Source organism: Pyrgilauda ruficollis, unplaced genomic scaffold (assembly GCF_017590135.1).
Source record: "Pyrgilauda ruficollis isolate IOZ18807 unplaced genomic scaffold, ASM1759013v1 scaffold113, whole genome shotgun sequence".
Classification (NCBI taxonomy): Eukaryota; Metazoa; Chordata; class Aves; order Passeriformes; family Passeridae; genus Pyrgilauda; species Pyrgilauda ruficollis.
The window spans coordinates 742,806-767,784 of NW_024509544.1; the positions used below are offsets into that span (position 1 = coordinate 742,806).

A 24,979-nucleotide genomic window follows, 5' to 3' on the forward strand; every position below is an offset into this window, starting at 1 on the left:
TGAGCAGAGGTGCTCAGCATCCACTGTGCTAGGAGAGGGAGCTGTAGATCCTGATCCCGTGGTGCCGTGGGTAGAAGCTGGATATCATGATCACAAATAGAAATCGATTGCACAACTTGCTAAAAGTGAGGTTCTATTGCACAAACTTGCTAAAAGTGAGATAAGTGCTGAAGAGCGTGCTGGGCTGTTTCACTCTGTGCTCGCCACAAGCACAGCTCAATCTGTAAAATCCCCCTAATATTGCCAAAAATAATCTTTTTCTCTGTATATACATACATAAATATATATATAGTGTGTGCAGTAATAAAATACTTGAACTCCTGTGGTTTCCCATAAACTTAGATTAAGATTTATAACACTATTAAAATCTGTAAAATGTCACCTAGAATTTCACCAACTGTACTGGTGGGGGGTCTCCTTTTTCTTCCAAGATAATCAATTACTTCCTAATTGTGTTGCTGTGTCCCGCTCTGCCTGAGCGGGCTGTCTGTCTGTCTGTCTGTCACAATGAGCTCTGCAGCTGGATGCAGCCCATCTCCAGCCCTGGTCAGAGGGTGGGGAAAGAGGAGGGGATCCAGGGAATGAAGTCATCCAGAGAGATGTAACTTAACTGTGTGTGTGAACTAAACTATGCTGAACACGGTGCCTTCACTAGACAAAGAGATTTTGTACTCCCGGCGTGCACGTTGGAACAGGGACGTGGGCTTTGAGGAGTGATCCCATGGACAGGAAATGGCTCCAGTTTTTGGTGAATACTGAAGATGACTACTGACTTTGTTTTGTAAAATGTATGAATACCTGTCCCGGGCAGGTCGGGAGCCGTGTCCACCTCTGCAGCCGGCCCCGCGCTGCTCTCTGGCCCAAGGGCTGTTCCCAACCCCTTTGTACAGACCCAACAAGCAATAAAGATGCCAGTTTTGTATAAAAAAACCACCCTCTGCCTCGGCCTCTGCTTTGGGGGGGGCTGTTGCTGGTGGGGCTGTTACCCGTGGGCAGTTACTGGTGGGCTCTGGGGCCGTTACTGGTGGGGCTGTTACCGGCCAGCCATGGGGCCACTCTGTGCAATGCCACCGCTGCTGCTCCTGCTGCTCCTGGAGCTGCTGCATGAGGCTGGGCAGGGCCCCCCCGAGCCCCCCGCCCGCCAGGACTGGGCTCAGCCATGGGGGTCTCTGTCCCCTGTGGGTGGGCGGGTTTGGTCCCAGATCACAATCCCGCAGCAGCTGGGGGCCAACACAAAAGGAGTGGAGGGGCTGAAGCAGGCACGGTGCTGGGGGGCTCTGGGGAGGCTGGGAGAAGGGAGGGCAAAGTGAGGCTCAGCTGCAGAAGAGGGCTGGGGGAGTACAGATGTGGTGGCAGCTGTAACAGTGGCACCACAGCAGAGCTGCCAGCACCGTGCTGGCTGCACCCACGCTGTGCTCCCCCTTTGCTGTTCACAGCAGGCCTTGGATCATGCTATTCCCAACTCCCCGTTCCCAATTCTCCCCTTCTCTGCTTTTCTGTATGCACAAGGAGGCAGTGTCCTACATCCTGAGGATCGAGGGCAGGCTGTACACCATCCACCTGCAGCAGCAGTGAGTTGGCCCTGTGGCTGCCCTGCTCCCTGGTGGCTGCAGGACCTGCAAGAAGCTCGAGAAGCTCTGGGTGATGGATGCTGTTGTAAGGACCTCACTTTGTGCCTCTCTCTTGTAGTGCCTTTTTATCTGATGATTTCCAGACTTACGTGTCCGGTGAGCAGGGATCTTTGTACTCTGATTCTGCCCACGCTGAGGTAACCTGGCCTTGCTTTGGGCTGTCTGTCTCTGCCCAGGGCAGCTGCTGCAGCTGTCTGGGTGGTGGGTAAGGGGATGGCCTGCCCAGCCGTGCTCCTTGTCCTCTGCCACATCACAGGGAGGCTGCCACTACTGGGGGTACATCGATGGCTTCCCCAGCTCAGCAGTGACCCTCAACACCTGCTCGGGGCTCAGGTAAAGCCCCAGCCCTGTCCCTGTGCTGCCCTCCCTGGCAGGAGCAAACAGCTGGTGCTGGGGCAGCTGTGCCAGTGCCCAGGAGCAAGTGGGCAGTGCTGGTGCCCCTGGCAGGGGTTTGCTGCAGTTTGAGAACGTGAGCTACGGCATCCAGCCCCTGGGCTACTCCCCTGCCTTCCAGCACGTGCTGTACCGAGTGAGTGAGGAGCAGATGGCACAGGCCCTCCGTGCCCACAGCCCCCCCGAGGCAGGGCTGCCAGCCTGGCAGATGCTGGACAATGCCCCCGGGGAGGATGAGGTGAGCGGTGCCTGTTCTCACAGCGCCCTGGCCTGTGAGGAGGGGCCTGGTTCTGCTGGAAGCTTTGGCCAGACACCTGGACACAAGCTCTGAGGACCTACAGCAGCAGTGAGGTGACCAGAGAATGCAGAATCTGTACTTTGAAGCCCATTTTTCTCTTTTAGCCCCTCTCGGCCGCTGCACAATCTCCCAAATACCTCACGGTGTACGTGGTTTTGGACAAGGCTTTGGTAAGTCCATACCAGCTACTTTTTCCTTGTCTTTGCCTGACTTCTGTGAGCATGGAAATGGTAACATTTCCCAGCTTTTAGGTGGATTTGTTTTCCATTTTGTGTGCTGTGGATTTTGTAGGAAATAAGGAACATGAATTTGTAGCTCATGTCTCCATGGCTCGGTGTTGGGAATCATTTCAGTGTTCCAACACTGACATGCTTCACCCTGGTAAGCACCTTGTCTGCCCTTGTGTCCTCTTGGGTTGTTTTTCAGTACAACTATATGGGATCAGACCCGAATGCTGCGACACAGAACATAATCCAGGCCTTCAACTTAATCAACAATGTGAGTCCTTAAGTCTGGTTTGTACTGCAGTGACATGGGGGACGAGGGGGATGTTGATGTTAGCAGTGGCCACCTCTTTTCTAGCTGCTTTTAGGTTTAGGAGGATGTTGTGTTAAAAATTCCATGTTTCCTGAGAAGGTTTTTCCTCTGGACATGTCAGCCTGTGACAAAAGAACATCTTTCCTGTGTGGTGGCCATGTCTTGTGCAGATGTACAGAAAAACAGGCAGTTTGCCTCAGGGCAGCCAAACCCTGCCTTCTGAGGACTCCTGGGTTGCTTCCCTCTCTGTGCAGCAGATCCCTGAGCCCACTGATCCAATTTACCTGCTTACTCTCAGGTGCTTGTAACCAACTTCCAGTCCTTCCCAATGTTCTTTATTCCACTGGTGCTCTTATGGTTCACTTGTGTAATGAGAAGTTATTCCCAAAACCCCTAACACTTATGAAGTTATTGGACTTTGGCTCAGGCCTCTTGCTGTATCTCTTTATTCTTTAGGAGTTTTTTTTGGCTACAGATGTCATTGAGGCACTGACAGCAGCAATTTACTTTTTCCATGTGTTTACTGCGTGCAGAGTGGTGACTCTGCATGGAGGGAAGGTGTGAGTGCAATGTTTCCTCTCTTACACTTTCAGATGTTTAATCCCCTTAATGTCACCATTGTGCTGTCCTCCCTGGAGCTGTGGGCAGAGGGGGACAAAATATCAACAGCAGGGGACACAGATGACCTTCTGCAGCGATTTTCACAGTGGAAACAGTTGTCTCTGGAGCCACAGGCCCACAACATTGCTTCTCTCTTAGGGTAAGATACAAGTTCATTACTGTTAAAGGTCACCTGGTAGCAATCAGTCAAACCAATGTAAGTGGAAACTTTGACAAATGCTTTCAAAAAACCCCATATTTCCTAAATCCTTAACATTCTTAAAGTATTTCTTCCAAGACATTCCTCCTAGCCATGCAGCAGCTGCAATGGTGCATCCATCCCTTGCCACCCACCCAGGCTGAGGAGTTGGGAATGGTGGCAGCCCCCAGTCCCTGCCAGCTTCCCACCACGCAGACCCTGCCCCATTTTTTAGACACCTAAATTTGTTAGACACCTAAATTTAGCTGGTCTGATACACAATACTGCCTCTATTATGGTCCTTAGTAGCCCCTTGGAAGAATTGAGAGTATACAGATAAAACTAATATAATTTTTTGATCTACAGTAATTAGCTCCCTTACACAAACTTTCTGAATGATTACATGTCATCATAGTTAAGTAGTAATTCCCAAAATGCAGTAGTTCACATGTTTTTCCAGTTTTATCACAGGGACTGTTGTCCCTGGGGACAACAGTCAGGGGCACCAAGGGGACTTGGGCTGTACAGAGCCAGCATCCCCCACTGACCACAGCGAGAGGGGGTCCCTGGGACCAGCAGTGACCCCACCTCTGTTCCAGGTACAGGGACCACGGAGCCCTGGTGGGCGCAGCGGCTCCAGGAGAGGCATGTCAGAGAGATGCTGCTGCCACGGTGGCCCTGGTATGGTCCCACCTGTCCTCTGCCTGTCCCTCACCATGGCTGTGGGCAGCGGGGACAGGGGTGGATGGAGCACGTGGGAGGATCTGTGTCCAGAGCAGGGATTCTCTGCAAGGAACGCTCAGCTCTGGCCGCTCCCCTCTCTCCTCCCTCCAGTACAACAGGAACGTGACCCTGGAGTCCTTCTCCGTCCTCCTGGCGCAGGTGCTGGCCCACAGCCTGGGCATGAGCCCCGACAGCCCCCGAGGCTGCAGCTGCCCCGGGCGCGTCTGCACCATGAGCCCTGAGGCGCTGTGAGTTTGCCCGAGGGGCTGCGGGGCTGGGGCACGTGAGGTGGGGGACAGGGATGGCTGCACCGTGTCCCCTTGTCAGAGGTGTCCTCCACCACTGTCATTCCACTGCAAAAATGGAATCACTGGGGCTGGAAAAGGCCTCCAGCACCATGGAGTCCAACCTTTGGCTAATCACCACCTTGTCAACTGGACCAGAGTGCTGCGTGCTGTGTCAGTCATTTCTTGAACACCTCCAGGGATGGGGACTCCAGCACCTCCCTGGGCAGCAATTCCAATGCCTGACCACTATTTCAGTGAAGAAATACCTGTTTTAATTCCTCTAAGAAAAAAAGAATTAATTAAATAGCAATTTAGCGCTTAATTCGACAAAAGAGACCTTTGCTCTCTAAAATGAAGGTACTTCAGAATGTTTTTCAATCTCTGTTCATAACGAGCTGTAGATCAGGTGAATTAATAGACCCTGGGGGCCATCGTGCCCTGTGCCAGGTCTGGGCACACGCAGAGCTTTGGAGAGAGAGAGGGGCGTTGAGTGTATAACATATAACCCAATAATTGCTTTATTTTAGACATTTCAGCGGGGCAAAATCCTTCAGTAACTGCAGCATCAGGGACTTTGAGACCTTCCTGAAGCAGGGCAGAGGCTCGTGCCTGTTCGGCAGCCCCCGGCTGATCCGCCTGTCCCGCCAGAGCGAGGCCGTCTGCGGCAACGGCGTGGTGGAGCCGGGCGAGCAGTGCGACTGTGGCACAGAGCAGGTGGGCCAGACGCTGCCTTTGTGCCCCGAGCACGTGTGGAATAACCAGCCCTTGGGAGCCCCAGAGCAGCGGGGAGCGGCCCAGCGAGGGCTGGCTTGGGTTGGAGATTGTTTCTGTGTGGCACCGGTCCGGTGGCGGCTTTGCCCGTTTGTTCTGCTGGATGTCGCCTGAGTGATATGGGGAGAGGAGGAGGAGAAGCTCGGGGGTACGACAGGATAAAATATTTTGGTTTGCCATGTGTCCACAGGAATGCCTGAAGGACAAGTGTTGCACTAAAACGTGTAGGCTGAAGCCAAGAGCAAGATGTGCCACTGGATTATGTTGTAGAAATTGTCAGGTAAGGCACATTTTTGTAATTATGACAAAATCATTATTTATTTTTGGACAAATGGTATGTTCCCATGCTGAGGGACAGAGCCAAACTTCCTGCTGTGCAATGAGAAAGTTTCCTGGGGTTCCCAGCTCAGCTCTTGGGAACCCCTGGGGGGGACATTACCAGTGTCACACACGTGTCACACCTGAGCGCCTCAAGGGGGAGGGACCCTGAGGCCATGGTCAGAGTGGGCTGTGTGGGCTCAGGCTGGCAGGCAGGGAGGCTGCAGAGCTGCTCCTGCTCCCCAGTTCAAGCGGAGGAACTCGCCGTGCCGCCCGGCCGCCGATGCCCAGTGTGACCTGCCCGAGTTCTGCAGCGGCTCCTCCGCCTCCTGCCCGCCCGACGTGTACGTGCAGAACGGGCAGGAGTGCGGCCACGGCACCGGCTACTGCTACGGGGGACGCTGCCAGTCCCCAGACCTGCAGTGCAAGCAGCTCTACGGGAGAGGTAACAGGCTGTGCTGGTGGCACTGGCACCGCTCAGGGCCAGGGGTGGCCACAGCAGCACGGCCACACAGCTTGAAGCTGTACTCTTCAATGCACCTGTACTCTTCACTCGGGTGACAGTGGGGCACCCGACTATGAGGGTGTCACCTCTGTTTTGAAGCTGTACTCTTCAATGCACCATGCTCGGGTGACAGTGGGGCACCTGACTATGAGGGTGTCACCTCTGTTTTGAAGCTGTACTCTTCAATGCACCATGCTCGGGTGACAGTGGGGCACCTGACTATGAGGGTGTCACCTCTGTTTTGAAGCTGTACTCTTCAATGCACCAAGCTCGGGTGACAGTGGGGCACCTGAGAGCTCTAGAAAAGCATTTCAAGCTCTGGTTTGGCTCTGGTTAAGAGAGTTCCCCAGTGCTTCACAGATAACAATGGAAAGAACAAAAAGGAAATTATTTTCTGTGGGCAAACTCAATCAGAGAACTTCTCCATTTCTGAGGTTCAGGACTGCTGGGGGTTTGGGCAGGGATACCCATTTGCTACTCCCCTGCTGATTTCTGAGGTTCAGGACTGCTGGGGGTTTGGGCAGGGATAGGTATGTTCTCTCTAATTAAATAATGAAAAATGAAGTTGTTAGGTACCAGAATATGTTCCTTTGTGTTCCTTTTAACGGTACCAAATATTGTTGGCACACTTGCAGATTCAAAGAACGCTCCCCTGGTGTGCTACGAGGAGATTAACAGCCAGCGGGACAGGTTCGGGCACTGCGGCTTCAAGGACGGACGAAACTACCGGCGCTGTGTTTGGAGGTACGCTGGGCAGGGGGCACTGGCTCTGCTGAAATCCATCTTTAATTGGGATTGGACAGCCAAGAGAAGTGTCAAGACTGCAGATTTGTGAAGCAAGAAATACCTCTCTGTGTGTTCTCCTTGATGAGGTGTCTCTCCTTATGTCAGACCTCCCAGTCCTGCTGATGTTTGCTCAGCAGACTGTGCTGCTTAATGTTCTGGTGTTCATCAGGCAGTATCTGTGTGTCTGTGTCTGCTTGATACACATCCCGTGCAAATTGGCTTTGCAGGGATCTCAGGTGTGGGAAGTTAATCTGCACGTACCCATCCCACAAGCCCTTCTCATCCCCCGCCGCCGCCGTGATGTACGCCCAAGTGCGGCATCACCTGTGTGTGACTGTGAACTACCTGAACGTACCCACATGGCTGGATCCCCTTCTGGTTCCTCCAGGGACAAAGTGTGGCTCTGGAAGGGTAAGGAAATATTCTGTAATCGTCTGGAATGACAAATAGAAACTGTCAATATTAACAAGATCATAGAAACACTTGTTCCTTGCAGCAATGTCCTTGATATTTAAAAACACTGTAAAAACTTGCAGACATTGCATTAAAGGTTTGGTGGGGTGTGAGCACTAAAATGACCTGGCCTCAGGGCAGAACTGTGCCTTGTCTTTTTTGGGTTTTTTCCCTTTTAAATAGTGTGTTTTCATTTCCCTTTGGGCCATAGCCTGATGTGCTGAGCGCTGTATGGGTGAGGCAGTGCTGGGCTGGAGCTGCCATGGTTTTTCCCAGGTGTGTATAAACAACACATGCCACCCACTCTCGGTGCTGGGACAGAACTGTGACAGCAAAGAAAACTGCCACGGCCATGGCGTGAGTCCCACGGGCGCTGGGCTGGGGAGGGGCAGGCTGTACCAGTACCCTGCACACCTGGACCCCTCCCTGGCCTTGCAGGTGTGCAACAACAAGGGCAACTGCCACTGCAATCCGGGCTGGCAGCCCCCCGACTGCCGGAGGAGGGGGTCACGCCGTGGGGGCAGCAGGGACAGCGGGCTGCAGCTGACAGAGGGAGGTGAGTGGGGCAGCCGTGGGATGGCGTGGGCAGGGCTGGCAGGGCCTGTGCAGGGCTGGCAGTGCCTGTGCCAGGCTGAGCTGGAAAGGCAGGGTTGGCAGTGCCTGTGCCCGGCAGGGCCTGTGCCCGGCAGTGGCTGTGCCAGGCTGGGCTGGACAGGCAGGACTGGCAGTGGCTGTGCCCAGTTGGGCTGGCTGTGGCAGTGCCCAGCAGGGCTGGAAGTGGCTGTGCCCAGCAGGGCTGGCAGTGCCTGTGCCAGGCTGGGCTGGACAGGCAGGGTTGGCAGTGCCTGTGCCCAGCAAGGCCGGCAGTGCCTGTGCCCAGTTGGGCTGGACAGGCAGGGCTGGCAGTGGCTGTGCCTGGCAGGGCTGGCAGGGCCTGTGCAGGGCTGGCAGTGCCTGTGCCAGGCTGAGCTGGAAAGGCAGGGTTGGCAGTGCCTGTGCCCGGCAGGACTGGCTGTAGCAGTGCCCAGCAGGGCTGGCAGTGCCTGTGCCAGGCAGGGCTGGCAGTGGCTGTGCCCAGTTGGGCTGGCTGTGGCAGTGCCCAGCAGGGCTGGAAGTGGCTGTGCCCAGCAGGGCTGGCAGTGCCTGTGCCAGGCTGGGCTGGACAGGCAGGGTTGGCAGTGCCTGTGCCCAGCTGGGCTGGCTGTGGCAGTGCCCCGCAGCAGTGCCTGTGCCCAGCAAGGCCGGCAGTGCCTGTGCCAGGCAGGGCTGGCAGTGGCTGTGCCCAGTTGGACTGTCTGTGGCTGTGCCCAGCAGGGCTGGCAGTGCCTGTGCCAGGCTGGGCTGGACAGGCAAGGTTGGCAGTGCCTGTGCCCAGCAAGGCCGGCAGTGCCTGTGCCCAGTTGGGCTGGACAGGCAGGGCTGGCAGTGGCTGTGCCTGGCAGGGCTGGCAGTGGCTGTGCCCATCTGGGCTGGCAGTGGCTGTGCCCATCTGGGCTGGCAGTGGCTATGCCTGGCTGGGCTGACAGGGCTGTGCCCATCTGGGCTGGCAGTGGCTGTGCCCAGCCGGGCTGGCAGTGGCTGTGCCTGGCAGGGCTGGCAGTGGCTGTGCCCATCTGGGCTGGCAGTGGCTGTGCCCATCTGGGCTGGCAGTGGCTATGCCTGGCTGGGCTGACAGGGCTGTGCCCATCTGGGCTGGCAGTGGCTGTGCCTGGCAGGGCTGGCAGGGCCTGTGCCCATCTGGGCTGTCTCCCGCCAGGCCTGCAGCGGGCACTGGAGGATGCTGAGATGGCCTGGCTGGTGCTGGGCTCCAGCCTCGTCCTGCTGCTCCTGACGGCGGCCCTGGGGCTCGGCCTGTGGCGGCAGCAGGTGCCAGGCCAGCGCTGTGAGGAGCAGGCGCTGGGCACCGAGGGGTGAGTGGGGCCCCACTGCTGCCTGGGGGAGGCAGGGGGTGCGAGAGGCTGAGAGGATCCTGGAGAGGGGAGGGAAGGGGACAACGTGATTCCCGTGGGGACATGAGGACACTGGGGACATGAGGACACTGCCCAGGGCTGAGGTGACCCTTGGGCAGAGGTGCCCTCAGGCTGAGGCACCCCCTGAGCCATGTCAGGGCTAAGGCCCCACTGTAGGTCCCCCACAGCACCAGGAGGGACACGGACAGGGAGCTGGAGAGAGACCTGGAGCTAAATTGGGAGCCAGACCTAGAGCTACATCGGGAGCCAGACCTGAAACGAAATCGGGAGCCAGATCCAGAGCTCAGTCGGGAGCCAGTCCTGGAGCCAAATCTGGAGCCAGATCTAGAGCTCAATCGGGAGCCAGACCTGGAGCCAAATCTGGAGCCAGATCCAGAGCTCAGTCGGGAGCCAGACCTGGAGCCAAATCTGGAGCCAGACCTGGAGCTACATCGGGAGCCAGACCTGGAGCCAAATCTGGAGCCAGATCCAGAGCTCAATCTGGAGCCAGACCTGGAGCTAAATCAGAAGCCAGACCTGGAGCCAAATCAGAAGCCAGATCCAGAGCTCAATCTGGAGCCAGACCTGGAGCTACATCGGGAGCCAGACCTGGAGCCAAATCTGGAGCCAGATCCAGAGCTCAATCTGGAGCCAGACCTGGAGCTAAATCAGAAGCCAGACCCAGAGGTGGCCCCGGAGCTGCAGACAGACGTAGAGCTAGAGCCGGAGCTGGAGATGAAGACAGACACGGACCCAACACCAGCGCCAGCGCTGGGGCAGCACCACGGGCACTAATTAAATGTGTTGGGCAAAGCTGTTGTCATGGCCAGTGCCCCGTGGTTTTGTGCTTACATAGTTTATGTTTTTTGCCAGAGTTAACCCTGCTCTCGGGGCCTAGGGGCCACAGCTGCTGAGATTGCCCCCTGTTCTCTGTGGGCACATGGTGCTGGTTGGGATTTGCCTGTCTGTGAGGGCTGTGAAGCTGCCTGATGCTGGGGGCTGTTTGGCAGGGCTGCCCCAGGTGCTGTGGCTGCCTCTGAAGTGGAACTCTCCTGTGTGACTGTGGATGTGTGTGGCTCATGGCCCCCTCCTCAGAGCTGGGGACCAGGGAGGGCCACTGCCTCGTGTGGTGGCTGCAGCACTGACTGTGAGGGTGTCACCTCTGTTTTGTATGTGAAGTGTATGTTTCCTGCAGTGCCCTTGGACCTGCACTCCACAGGGGTGTCAGTCCTGCTGTTTGTACCCCCAGGCTTGGACCTGCACCCCATGGGATGTCAGTCCTGCTGTTGTACCCTTCCCTTCCCTTCCCTTCCCTTCCCTTCCCTTCCCTTCCCTTCCCTCCAGCCCTGGCCCCTGCATAGGCAGCACTCTCAGGGCTGGTTTTCCCCCAAAAAGCTGCTGTTTGGGAAGGCCCTGCTCAGAGCATCCTGCTGACCCCCCTCTGGTGCTGGGACCCCACCAGTAGCCCCAGTGACCCCAGCAGCATGGGGAAAGCAGCAGCATCCACTGTGTGTGTGCATCTCTGGCCAGGTGCCAGCATCCACCACCCCCAGGCTGGCTCCTCACTGCCATGGCCAGGTCAGCAGCCCAGGGCACACAGTCTGGCATTGCCAGCCACACAAGCAGTGTCCCTGAGCTGCTGCCCCAGGCCACCTCCCACCCTCTGGGAGCCTGGCAGCCCCTCAGGGCAGTCCTGGAGGAGTCAGCTCACAGCCCCTGCTTCCCCAGAGAGAAATGACCCAAGGCTTTCCCATGGGTGGATGCCCACCCCACGGAGACAGAGTTTAATGTTTGCTCCAGACAAAGCCTTATCAGCGACCTTTAGCCGTGTTTGCTCAGACCCTCTGGCCATTGGGCAGCCAGGCCTGACCCCCAGGACAAGGTGCTGCTGCTGGCTCAGCACAAGCTGCCAGAGCACCTCCTGACAGCCAGCATCCAGCCATGGAGGCCAGCAGCGACACGGAGGAGCCCCCGCTGCCTCTGGCACTGCCCAGGTTTCAAATCTCCGAGGAGTTTGGCTTCCTGCTTCCCGATCCTCTGGTAGGAGCTGGCTGTGCCTCCCCATCCGCATGGCACAGGAGGCAGACAGGAAAATAGAGGGGTCGGTGAGCAGCTTTCTGGGGGAGCTTTGATTTGGCATTTTGCTGTAACACTTTACAAAGAGCAATGAGGAAGGCAGGTGCTATTCATAGGACAAACCCCTGCCCTTTCAAATGATGAAAGCTGCTGCAGCACAGAGGAGAGGTGAAGGAGCTCTGCCATTTACACACTGGCCTTGGCTCTACAGGATTTTTGGGGCACAAGAAGGGCCCAAAGTGGGGCTATTTATTACTGGCCTGGTTCCACAGTGGGAGTGGGTGGGGACAGACAGATCGTGTTCACCATCCGTTAATTTGTGACCACACAGGAGGGGGAACCAGGCACAAGGCACCAGCAGTGGTGTGCAGGGCTGGGTGGGTGCTGGGAGCCTGGCCACGCTCACAGCCCTTCCTCTGCCTCTCTCCACCAAGACAGAGCTGCCGGCGCCCTACGGCCCCTGGATGGACATTGCCCATGAGCTGCCCCAGCTGATCACGAGCCATCAGCTCCGCTCACATGTGCACCAGGTATGGCTTCTCCTTCCTGCCTCCAGAGCTCTCTCAAACACAGCAGTGTCTGGAAAACGTGCAAAACCAGCCCAGCAGCACAGATGTGTGCTGAGCCAGGACTGACACCAGGTGACAGCAAAGTCTTAACTTTGGCACAGAAATAACTCCCGCAGCAGATCCAAGCACTCAGCAGCCAGCAAGAGCTGGAGCAGGGCACCTCTAGGTGTCACAAGAGCCATGTCTCATCCCAGTCATGCTTCCTGCCAAAGGAGCACAGGTGCCCCTCAGCTTCCAGTCAGGCTCGACCCTTTTGGGATCAGCTGCTCCCAGCACCAGGAGGAGGGACTCCTTTTTGAGGAAAACCCCATGGATTACTGTCCCTGCTCACAAACCAGTAACAGTGCAGCAGGAGCAAATCCTGCAGAGTGGGTGGGAAGGGAGGCAGGGGAGAAGCACCAGGAGGGCTCCCCTCAGCTGGCAGGGCAGCCCCTCCACCACAGGGGCCTTGGCATTGCTGGCTCTGCTCCTTGCTCCCAAGGGTTTCCCTGGCAGATGCCGCAGCTGAACACCCAGCACCTCCGAGGACGTGAGGAGCTGCACTTGGCACACCTGGTGCTCAGCTTCATCACCATGGGCTACGTCTGGCAGGAGGGCGAGGAGGGCACTGTGCAGGTAAAGGCAAGGTAAAGCAGGTTCGCCTGCTCCTTGGGGTCTGGGAGCTGATGCTGCTCCCTTAGAACTCACCCCACGGGAGCAAAGCCCCTTTCCTGTGGCTGCAGCAGGAGCGTGGCCCCTCTGCCTGGCCTGCACACACAGGCACCTTTGCACAGCCTGACCACATCCCCTGTGCTTTGTGACACTCAGGTCCTGCCCCGAAACCTCGCCGTCCCCTACTGGGAGGTCTCACAGGCCCTGGGCCTCCCGCCCATCCTCAGCCACGCAGACTTTGTGTTGGCCAACTGGAGGAGGAAGGACCCCAACGGGTAAACAGGCAAATGCCAAAAAACAGACCAAGCGCGGTTCTTCCTGCGGTGGGGCAGCAGTGATCAGCAGGTGTTGGGGACAGACTGTTCCCAAACTGCTCCCGTTCTGCCAAAGCCCCTTGAATCCCACCTTTGCTGGGGTCAGCCTCGTGGGTATGGACACAGGAACTCTGTGGGGACATGGGTGGGGAGCAGCTCCTCTATTCCCTGCAGAGCATGGATTGTTACTAGAACAATTTATAATCTCTCTCTCTCTCTATCCTTTTTCTTGTGCATTTGTTGGCCATAACTGCGATGCCTTCAGGCCTCTGGAAATTGAGTAAGTAGTTATTGCTCATTTATTTTCTAACGGTGTTGGTTTTGTTTGGATTGGCTCAGCTCTGTAGCACTTCTTGGACTGGACCTCTCTTGATGTGTGTTGTATTTGTCACACAAGTGCCACTGCGACGACAGCACAGGGACTGTGGCAGAGCTGCTGGCTGCTCTGGCTGCACAGACCCACTGGCCATGGGCCATGGGGAGGATGGCAGGCCCCCCAAACCAGAGCAGTCCTGCTCCCCTTTCACTCTGTGCCAGCTCCTCTCTGCACAGGGTGCAGATAAGAGGCTCTGGAGTCTGGGATGGTTTTGTTCCAAGGGCTCAGTGGGTCCCACAGTGTGTAGGGAAATCCTGAGCCACCATGCTCCCAATCCCTCTCCTCGGCCGCTTTGTGCAGGAACCTGGACACGATCATCACACTGCCTGGGGGAGAGAGCCTGCGTGGCTTCATCCTTGTCACCCTGCTTGTGGAGAAGGCAGCTGTGCCTGGCATTAAGGTGGGCACTGTGTGTCGGGTCTCTTTGCTTACCTGCACCCACAAGGTGCTCCTGTCCCCTGAACCCGGGCTGGGCAAGGGGCAGCGCTGCCACGGGTGCGGCAAATGTGCAGAGCCTGTACACAGACATCCTTTGTGACTTGGTGCTCTCCCTCCTCCTGTCGCAGGCAATCAGCCGGGCCCTTGGTGCCACCCTGCAGGGTGATGAGGAGTCCCTGCACAGAGCCCTGGAGGAGCTGGCAGGGGCCATCGAGGCCATGAGGGAGGCGCTGGGGCGGATGCACGGTGAGAGCAGCTGGTGCCTGTGCGTGCTGCAGCTCACGACACGCTCTGCTGTGACTGCCCTTCGCCTCTGATCTGATTGACTTCCTCCTAGACTATGTGGATCCAGAAGTATTCTACTCTGTGATCAGGATCTTTCTCTCTGGGTGAGTGGGGCCTGTTTCCCTTCAGAGCTGCTGTGCTGGCAGCTCCCAGGGCTGGGGGGAGCTGGGAATGTGCAGGGAAGGGGCAGCCCAGGTGGGATATGGAATTGCCCAGGGCAGGGAGGGACCAGGATTGTGTCTGGCAGTGATGCTCCCTAGAGCATCATGATCCTGTCATTCGGAATTCCTGGACACTGGGTCAGTTGGACATGGACTGTGGCCAAGGGCTGGGGTCTGCCTCCCTCCAGCTTCTCTCCATCCCACACTTCAGCTCAGCCCTGACAGCCCCAGCAGGCAGAGTTGTGCACAAATGAATCTTTCCTACTCTTGGCCAAACAGTTTTGACAGGAGAAGAGGAATTTCTCTTTCCTTCCACACTGTGTACACAAAGCTGCAAAGCTGAGCAGAGGCTCTTCCCACTGCGTGTTAAGGAAACATCTGTAAAAATCCTCTTGCTGCTGCTCTGTTACAATTCTGTCAGTTGAAAAAAAGAAAATCCCCCCCAAATACTGCAAATGCTGTTTGGGCAAGGTGGAGCCACAGCCCAAGAGCTAAACCCTGGCCCATCCCTCAGCATCCCTGTGGGGCTGCAGCATCTGCAGACACCAGGTCCCAGGCTTCTCAGGGGGGTTCTATTTTTATTTCTCTCCATCATATCTCAGCATTCCCAAGTAAAAGGCTCCGTGCATCGTGATTAAGTTTCTCTCATTTTTTATCCAAGCTGACCTTGTCTCGATGGTCATCAGCTTGGGAAAACATGCCTTTTAAATTCCCTTCTGCTTATAAGAACTTCCCACTAGTAGAGGTTACTATAAATACAATCCTGGGAGAACTAAAAATATTCTGGTATTTGATAATGGTATTCTGCTATTTTCTCTGCAGTTTGTGTAAAATCTATTCCTGTAGCCCAACAGACACTGCAGCCAGCACCGAAAGCCTCATGGAATGGTGCATTCTGCTAAAGGTCAACAGATATTTTTGTGCCAGGCACTTTACCTCCCTGAAACCGTAACTCCTGTCTCCATTTGGGTGTGAGCATTTCTCCATTTCGGCACCAGGGGGGCTGGCAGGATCTGAGTTCAGGGTGTGTGTGGGAGGCACCAGCCCTGCTGGCTCCCGACCTGCCCAGGACCAGCAGCTTCAGAGGGAGGAAATCCCATCCTTGCCTTGTTATCTGCAGAGATAAATACAGGCAGGCTGGCCTGACCTCTATTTTTCTTTCAAATGCCTTTTAAAAAGACATTTAAAGACATCTTGAGTAACAACAACACAGGAAAATCCAAACTTCAGGGGCTCAAAGGAGTGTTTGGGTGACTACCTGCTTCTCCAAATGGCCACTGACATTCAGGGAATTGATGTAAAGTGCCCAGACAAGTGCCCCCTCCCCTCCTGCAAGGAGGATGGATTTGTGTCACCTCAGAGGAGAGGAAGGGAGAGGGAAAATCAGAGAGGCTGATCGTTTCTGCAAGGTTGCTTGCAGAAACCTTCCTGAGCTGGAGCTGGAGGTGCAGCCAGGCAGGGCAATGTGTCCCAGCACCATGCCACAGGCTGCTCACCAGGGCGTGGAGATCCCAGAGAACGCTCTTCTGACAAAGGAAAATTAAGGATTTCTCCTTACCCCCACGGCCTCACTGTGTGCTTTGGCACACAGTCTGATTTCCAAGTTTATCTCCTGTTTGAGGAAGGCTGACACGGCCGTGTCGGAGGAGGAGATCCATGAGATGCAGGAAAGTTTTGCTCAATCTTGCCAGCCCAAGGTCCCTTCCCACAGGCCCCTGTCCCCAGCCCCTTGGCCGCTGCCTGACTGCCGTGTCTCCCGCTCAGCTGGAAGGACAACCCTGCCATGGCGCAGGGGCTCATCTACGAGGGGGTGTCCCCGCAGCCCATGGCGTTCTCGGGGGGCAGCGCGGCGCAGAGCACCGTCCTGCACGCCTTCGACGAGCTCCTGGGCATCTGCCACCGCCAGGACAGCGGTGAGCACGAGCTTCTCTGGGGAATTTGCAGACTACCCCGACGAGGGGAGAGAGGAGTGAATCTGACTCCATGTTCTTAGAAGGCTAGTTTATTATTTTATGATATTATATTATATTAAAGGATGCTATACTTTACTAAACTATACTATACTAAATGATACTAAACTATACCATGCTAATTATACTAAAGAATAACTATAGTTATTCTATAACTATAACTATATAACTATATATTCTATATATATATTCTATAACTATATATTCTTTAGTAACTATACTGAAGAATAGAGAAAGGATACAGACAGAAGGCTACCAAGAGTGATAATGGAAACTTGTGACTTCTTCCAGAGTCCCAACACAGCTTGACAGTGATTGGTCATTAAGTAAAAATAATTCACATGGAACCAATCAAACATGCACCTGTTGGATAAACAATCTCCAGACCACATTCCAAAGCAGCAAAACACAGGAGAAGCAAATCAGATAATTGTTGTTTTCATTTTTCTCTGAGGCTTCTCAGCTTCCCAGGAGAAGAAATCCTGGCGGAGGGGTTTTTCAGAAAATATGATGGTGACAGGTTTCCTTCTGCAAAGCAGATGAGGGGCTGGGGAGGAGATGAGCCAGAGCGATGCCCTTGAGTGTGCCAGCTCTGGCAGGCAGGAGGATGTGTGCCCATCTCATCCTTGCAGAGCCTGCCTGGCACCAGGCTCTGCCCAGTTCCAGGGAGGAAGGTTATATTATAAATGTGGCTCTGGCAGGTGCTTCCTCACCATGACAAATTCACAAAACCATGCACTTGTCTTTTTGCATGTCAGCTTTGTGCTGAGGTTCTCTATGGGCCCAGAGACAGGGAGCAGAGCATGTGGGCATCCTGCCATTGAGAGGCCATTCATAAAGCTCCACTTTAGTCCAGCTCACAACGGAAACATTTACCAGAAATAAGCAAAACCACTTTACTAGAAAAAAAATTATAAAAAAAATCCAAAACCAAAAGGCTGGGAGCAGGGCTAAACCCTGCCTTTTAGGGTTAGCACCAGCCCTAACGGAGCACTGACCTAATATGGGTTTTCTTTCTCACTTAACTGAGAGACAGAGCAGAGGAGGCTGTGCAGGGGTCCCTCAAACTGTGCCAGCACCACAGCTCCAGGCCAGCATCTCTCCTAGAGTGTCGGGGCCTTTAATCCACTCACTCACAACTCATTCCTGCCTTTGCCGGTGTTTCGCAGCCGCCTTCCTGCGCAGGATGAGGGAGTACATGCCCCCGCCGCACCGAGCCTTCGTGGAGGAGATCCGCGGCTCCGCGTCCCCGCGGCAGCTCGTGCTGCGCTCGGGGAACGCGGAGCTCCGCGCCGCCTTCAACCGCTGCGTGTCCGCGCTGGCAGCCTTCAGGTCCTACCACATCACCATCGTCACCAAGTACATCGCTGCTGCGGCCGCCAAAGCCAAGGCCAGGCGGGCAGAGCCGAGCCCCGCTGCGGGAAAACCCCCGTCTGCCCTAGAGGCGAAAGGAACCGGCGGGTCGCACATCTTCAGCTTCCTGAAGAGCATCAGGGACACCACCAGGGAGGCGATGATAAGCGCCTGACCTTCCCCGAGGGTTGCCCAAAGTGGGCGCAGGAGGCCGAGGGGCTTCGGTGTCTGTGTGCAAAGCACAAGCCAAGATGCAAAACCTCCCGTCAGCAGCAGCCTTCCCCCCTGTGCGCGTCTGGGACACGAGGGACACGCTCGGGTCTCGTGGGAGAGAGCAGAGCTGCTGCTGCTGCCGCCCACAGCAGGCTCACAGCGAGCTCGGCATCCTCCCCTGGCACCGGCACGGGCACAGGGTGCCTGCCAGCACATCATCCCCAGGGATGAGCTGCGTCCCTCCAAGCCCCGCTTGTTCCCCGCTCCACCCCGGCGTGGGGGCCGCAGCTCGGATGGACACGGGTGGGTCACACGGAGGAATAAAGCAGCGATTTGCCGATCCAGCCGTGAGGCCGGGCCCTGTGTCCATCACCAGGTGGCGGCAGAAAGCCGCGTTTGGCAGCAGGGGTGGCGAGGTGGGCACGGGCGGGGTCGGGGGGTGCAGGGCGGAGGGGTTCGGGGGACAGCGAAGGGCGAGAAGGAGCTCCCGCTGTGACCGCCAGCCCTGGCACCCGGACACGCCTCCTGTCCCCCCACACCTGCAAAGGGACACGGTTACTCCTCGGGGGGAGTCCGATGAACGCCAGCTCTCCCGTCACGGGAGTGATGCTGAAGCCTCACCCGAGAGGAGTGTGGATGAGAGAAGGGAGCCAAGCGTGGGACAAATGCGGGGTGTCCAGGAGGAGGCTGCACAGGGGATCAGGGGTTGCTCTCCATGGCCAACTCCATCGCCCCTCCTGGTTCATGAAGGGCTCAGGATGTCACAGGGCACAGCTGCAGCCCTGGGGGTCACACGGGCTTCTCTTTAAGTCTCGGTGATAACACAGTGCTGTTTTAGGGGACATGGGGACACATGGCTTCCCCGAGGGGCCAGCATGGGAAAAGAACTTCTGACAAACTCCTGATCCTCACTAGGTACCGGCAGCACAATAACAAGGTCAGCCCAATAGAGAGGCTCCTCTGACACCACTGAAGGTGAAGTGAGACCCCCGAGCAGCCCCGAGTGTCACTGCCTGTCCCAGGGCTGCGGGAATGGGCTCACCTCGCACCACCGAGCTGGGCTGAGTGGGCAGAGCCCTGTGCCAAGAGCAGTGCTAAAGCTTTTTTTATAATGCCAGGTGCCTATGTTGCCCTTTTCTAGCAAGTCAGCACGCCCGGATTCCTTGGAATTTGCATCTTTAGGGAAATCGGGCCATATGGCTCTGTTTTGCCTCCTCAGGTTTTGCTGGCACCGCCACCAGAGGCAGGATTCACACCCAATCAGTGTCTCGGTGCAAAAATAGCCCTGGCAGTGCCCCTTCTGCACTACCAGAAAAGAGTCAAGGTCCTTTGAAATGAGATTATGTTCCCACAAGGGCAAAACAAGCTCAGCACACTGTAGCTTGAATTATTAAACTCTTGCTAAATTGTATTTTGTGCTCTTTTTTTGAATATAGCACTAAAACTGGGGCTTCGGAGATGATTTCAGTAAACAACCCACGGGAACGTGTCAGCACCTTTAAATCTCTGCCTGGCAGCGCTGCTTCCACTTGATCTTCATTTCTGAATAGCTGCTGCATATTTCATGTAGGAAATATTTCATCCCGATGATTGTCTTGGCCTATTACATTTCAGACCATTTCAGGAATACAGCAAACTTGGACCAGGGGAAAAATCACTCCATCTAAATGAAAAGCACAGCCAGGACTGGAGGGAGCTGGGGCAGGCTGGCCCTGCAGGGGAGGGGGGCTCTGCACATGCTGGAAATGCCCAAACCCTGCTGGAAATGCCCAAACCCTGCTGGAAATGCCCAAACCCTGCTGGGAGCAGTGATTCCAGGGCCAGGCAGGACCACAGGACCCCCAGCAGCGGGTTTTTCTTCATTCTGCAGACTCCCAAACATACTGCCCTGTGCCAGCGGGGCCAGGAGCAGGTCCTCAGGAGCAAGGAGGATGGATTTGTGTCACCTCAGAGGAGAGGAAGGGAGATGGAAAATCAGAGAGGCTGATTGTGTCAGGGGGCTCTGGGGAGCCAAGGGGTTTCCCTGCTCTGGAGAGCACACTGCCCTTCTTCTGGTGAACAAGGAAGGTGCCAAAAAACTGCAGAGAGAGAGTCAGAGTCAGAGACTGTGCTGCCAGGCCAGCAAACTCCACAGCACAGGCTCCGTGGGTACCAAATGCTCTGTCACAGCCAGCTCACAATCAGCTGCAGCTCCTTTGGAATGGAGCTCAGTAAGGACCCTGCCACTCTGGAATTACCCAGCGAGGCACAGAAAGGCACAGGCCTCTCCTGCGTGCTCTCCTGGCAGGCTGGGAGAGCTGCTCCAAGAGAGTTTTGATTCCTCTCTGTCTTCAAACCATTGCTGTCTAACATTGATCACAAGACCCAGACATCTAAGCTCTCAGGTGCATTCCGACTGGAAGCACGTGGCATTTAAATAATTTATGCCTGTGCCTAAAAATGGCAACGATGTGTTTGAGGATAACCATGTGCTTGGCATCCGTGCTGCATCCCACCAGTGGGAACTGTGCTGCCACAGGCTGCCAGCCTGAAGCCCCCCTGTGTCCTGAAGGGTTTGTTTTGGCAGGACTGCACGGCCCAGAATGTGTGGGGTGAGTCCAGCCACACCTGAGCAGCAATGTCCAGGCTCTGCTGCTCTCTGTCAGACCCCAGCTGGGACAACCTGAGCCCTGGAACAGGCAGGGTTAATCCCATTCCTGCAGCTCGGTAATAGAATTAATGGTATTTCAGCAAGGGAAAAGAGCAAAAGAGCTGCTCCCCTCCCTCTTTCAGAGGTGCTGCCCCCAGCCCTCAGCTCCCAGAGGTTCATCTCTGCAGTGAGGCTGGGATGTGCAGGCTGCCCAGGACCCACACGACTGAGAATGGGGTTTTGCACCAGCTCCCTGAGCCCAGCAGTATCTGCTGGGTCAGCTGGGACTGACGCCTGCCAGGGAGTGGATGGAAAAATAGGAGAGATGTCCCAGCCCTTGTCCACATCCAGAGCAGCAGCTCCAGCCCCAGATCAGTGCCACCCACACAGAAATCTCCCTTATCTCTGGAGCCAGGCCCTGTCCCTGCAGCACTGAGGCACATGTTTCATTGCAGGGCTGCCACTCAGAGCTGCCCAACAGCTCCTCCAGCCACATATTGGAGTGTCCACCTGACTCCTGACTCCTTGCTTTTGTTAAGCAGAGATTTTCCACGTGATATCTGACGGTCAGGCCTGTGTGATGGAGAAGGAAGCCAAGGTGGCAGGAGGAGACCTCACCTGGGCACACCTTCATGCACCAAACCTCAGAGAGCCTCACCAGCCCTGGCACCAGCCCACAGGAGGTGCCCAGCCCTGCCTGCAGGCTCCCTGTGCTCCCTGGGCCATGCCCAGCCATGTCATCCCACCCACACTGCTGGCTCAGACTTTCCATCACCCTCAATCGCTTCGGCCTCCGGGTCCCTCCTTGCCGTGCCCTGGTCTCACCCAGATCACCATGAGACAAATCTGTGCAAAAGTTCCCTCTCACCTCTCCTGATGCTGGGCTGCCAGCCCCCTCCAGAGGAATTCCCACAGCCCCCAGGCAGCCTCAGCCAAGTGCCTTGCTGCTTTTGTCCTGTGAATATTTGAAATCGAACAGGAATACAAACATTTGGATTCTAGACACTTCCCAATTCCAGCCTTATTTATCATACTTGGCTCTGCTCCTGGAGCTGGGGCCAGAAGAGGCTCTGAATGATTTAAGTGATTTAGCATGCTGTGCATAGATCAATCTCACTCTCCCCTCCAGCCATAGGTTTCCCTTTGTGGTTTGCTGCACACTTATTATATCCATCAATAGCCAAGTAATTAAAATCCCCCATTATCTGGGTCCTGGCTCCCTTACAAACCCCTCATAAGCCATAAACTCATTCATGATCAACCTCCCTAAAGTGTCTGGGAGTTTGCAGCCTCATCTCAGGGTCCCCAGGCTGCTGTTACATCATGAAGGTCCCACTGGAGCCCTGGCTGCTATTCCTCTCCCCGTGTTCCTGGTTTGTGCCAGGATTGCTCATTTCCATCCCCACATTTCTCCACTCACTGCTGAGTTTATCTCAGAGCAGCTCCCCCAGCTCCTGCCTCTCTTGTGCTGCTGGAGCAGAGCTTTGGAGCTGCTGCATTCCTGGGAGCACCCAGGGGCTCCGAGTGCTGCATCCCAAACTCTGCCCTGCTGCAGAACCACTTGCAGCACCTTGGAAAGGCAGCAAGGCCCCAGTGCTGTCACACCTGTGGCCCAAATGTCCCTGGTCACACCTGTGACCCAAATGTCCCTGCACTGTGATCAGGGACCATCCCAGGGCTCTGCTGGGGGGACAATTCCTCCTCACCTGGCTGGGCTCCACTCCTGCACACCTCAGCCACAGGTCTCTAGGCAATTTATTAATAACAACCACATTTGCCTTGTGATTTCCCATTGGGAGGGATGTGAGAGCACAGAAAACAATTGCCTTCACCTTCTTTGTGTGCTGCCACTTGCCCCAGAGCTGAGGCTGTGCCTGGAGCACCGTGTCCCTCGGAACACGCAGCCTGGCACAAGCAGAGGCTTATCTGCTCCTGGGGAAGGGCTCACCTCTGCAGAGCTGCTGCAGGCCAGATATGATTAGAGGCCATGACTCAAGCCAAAAAGTGCTAATTACAGCAAGGGGGAGGAGAGAGGAGCTGCTAAATTATGCCGAATATGGAGAGGGATTGGGGAACACATTGAGAAACCACCACTGCTAAGAGGATGGCACAGGGCTGGGAGAGGGTAAAGCCTTCATTATCAGATAAAGGATGCTCAGAGGGATCTTTGGGAAGGGGTTTTTTTCCCCCCTAAAATCCTTGGTGTCAGGCCAAGGATTTTAGGGAAAAAACCCACAGTTTTTTTTTGCAAAACATTGCAAAACATAGGGGTTTTTTTGCAAAACGTTGCACTATTACAACTGTTGGTAAATAAAGAAACCAGAGACCCAAATATTGGCACTAGAATAAAAACAGCTTAATGTGGGGCAAAGGGTGGGCACAAGACAGAGGCAGGTCCTGACAAGGGTCTCATCATTTCTCTGCTGCCCAGGGTGCCCAGTCGGGCTGGCAGCAGGGTTTGAGCAGTGCCTGCATGGTGGCACGTCACTGGTGCCACACGGAGGATGTGCCACGGCCCCCGAACGCCTGTTTGCCAAGTTAGTCACCACAGAGCCAGACCTGGTAAACAAGGGCAAACACAGATACTGGTGTCCAGGAGGAACTGTGAACCCGTGAGGCAATCACTACCCGGCATCCTTGGAACTCTAGTCAACCCCATTTCTTAGAAAAAAAAAGAAGAAAAAAAAAAGGAAAAGAGACGAGGCACTGCTATTATTGCTGTAAGAGGCTGTGTCATGCTGGGCTCTGCAGCTAAATATATTCAGTGTTTACTGTAAGCAAGGACAGTGGGAAGCCTTCCGAAACAGCACGGGGGCTGCTCCCATTTTTTTTTGCAGCTATCAATCACGCCTGGCTTGAGCCATTTTTATCCTGACACAAACGGAAAATATTTTCCTGGTTTAATTTCTACTGATCAAAGATACTTCCACAACAGAGAGGAGCCCCCGGGAGTGGGGGGAGGGGAAGAAGTCCCCGAGGAAACTATTTGCCTGAGGGATGTGGGACACAGCTCAGAGCAGATGGGGCACATCAGGACACCATCCCTGAGAGTTAGGACACCATGCCACCAGCCCAGGGCATGGTGGGCTTGGTGCATTTGGCCAGGCTGTTATTCCTTTCTCTTCCCCAATTAATTTGCCAAACAAGAAGCTTGGTGTTAACCACGTGCCTTCCAAACACAGCTCTGGGAGCACCCTGGCACTGCCCCAGGGGGTGCAGATCCACTTTGCTGCACCAGCACCCTCTTCCCCAGCTGCTGTCGTGATCAGAGAGACCCGCAGAGGGGCAGGGTTTTGGGGTCAGATATCTGTTTACTTTCTGTGTAAGATTTCCCTAAACAGCATTGGAAAATGCTCCTTCCACAGAGCTCATCGTGGCCGGAACTGACTCAGCTTTCTGCACAGAGGGTCCTGGCCATGAGCTCACTGGGCTCAGTGACCTGACGTCACGCTCAGCACTGTTTACTGACAGACCTCATCATTTTATTTTATTTTATTTTATTTTATTTTATTTGTGCTCATCAGAGTGGTCAGAGCAGGGCTCCCCACGTGTCCCCTGAGCCTGCAAGCTCCCACCTCCCTCTGTCTCACACAGACCCTCGTGATGGGCAGATTCTTTCCGCAAGGCAGACACAGAGTCAAATCACATTTACTTCTCCCAGGCAGATGCCAACAGCTCCAGAGCACAAACTCCAGGCTGGGCTTGTGTTTCGCCCTGAACCACTGAGGGCTCAGAGCCGCAGTGGGAGCTGTCAGAGCCCAGGCTCACCATCAGCACTTTTCTGCTCAGAGGGACTACACTGCTTGCTGTACACACAGCATCCCCCCTCTCCCCTTCCCTCCCCTCCCTCACAGAGCTAAAATCCACTGGCAGCTCTAAACTGGTTCTTTTTTGTCTGAACCGCTGCATGAATAACCCAGCAGACAGCCTGAAGCCCCAGCACGCTGACACCTGACAGCGAGTCAAGGGCAGATCTGGAGAACAAAGACAAGGCTCCCATGTAAACAAGGCATCAGTCGCTGAGATGTGACTGCGACCGTGGGGAAACATCCAGAAGGCATTGCTGGGAGTCAGAGGGCTGCTGCTCGGTGTGAGGTGGCTCTCAGGACACCAGGGGAAGCACCGTGAGCTGCACGGAGCAGGTCTGTGCCCCGCAGATGATCCAGGGCTCGTGGGAGCCTCCCTGCTCCGGTTCTGCCCAGCTCAGACCCGTGGCTCCGGTGCCTGGAGCTGCCAGCTCTGCCTGTCCCAGAGATAGGCTTTACAGCCCTGCTGCTGCTCTTTGAGCAGGGCTGACGTGTGCGGCTGAGCGCAGCTTTCTGGGGAAAACAACCTCTGGCAAAGTTCAGTTACCTGCCCTCACAGCTGCGCTGGCCTTGGGGACAGCCAGAGCCCCGGCACAAGCATGAGTGACACCCCTGGAGCAGCTCCCATCCTCCTGCAGCAGCTGAACCTGGGGAGGATCTGCAGCAGGGCCTCAGCGTGCAAAAAATC

At 55.5% G+C, this 24,979-nt stretch overlaps 2 protein-coding genes across 2 annotated transcripts; both read left to right on the plus strand.

Moving 5' to 3' along the window:
- The first annotated feature begins 86 nt into the window (after nt 1-86).
- Nucleotides 87-10,245, plus strand: LOC121359562 (disintegrin and metalloproteinase domain-containing protein 18-like). The gene is made up of 20 exons (XM_041478593.1): nt 87-125; nt 1,203-1,241; nt 1,510-1,571; nt 1,690-1,768; nt 1,888-1,964; nt 2,079-2,262; nt 2,427-2,492; nt 2,749-2,820; nt 3,453-3,619; nt 4,258-4,339; nt 4,493-4,629; nt 5,196-5,382; nt 5,630-5,719; nt 6,004-6,202; nt 6,898-7,006; nt 7,276-7,459; nt 7,778-7,858; nt 7,940-8,057; nt 9,258-9,411; nt 9,639-10,245. The coding sequence occupies exons 1-20, from the start codon at nt 87-89 to the stop codon at nt 10,243-10,245; spliced, it is 2,733 nt and encodes a 910-aa protein (XP_041334527.1).
- Nucleotides 10,246-11,391: 1,146 nt separating this feature from the next.
- On the plus strand, nt 11,392-18,176 carry LOC121359402 (indoleamine 2,3-dioxygenase 2-like). The gene is made up of 10 exons (XM_041478334.1): nt 11,392-11,490; nt 11,961-12,056; nt 12,591-12,710; nt 12,903-13,021; nt 13,326-13,340; nt 13,737-13,836; nt 14,003-14,120; nt 14,212-14,263; nt 16,085-16,233; nt 17,460-18,176. The coding sequence occupies exons 1-10, from the start codon at nt 11,392-11,394 to the stop codon at nt 17,816-17,818; spliced, it is 1,227 nt and encodes a 408-aa protein (XP_041334268.1). The 3' UTR covers nt 17,819-18,176.
- The last annotated feature ends 6,803 nt before the right edge of the window (nt 18,177-24,979 follow it).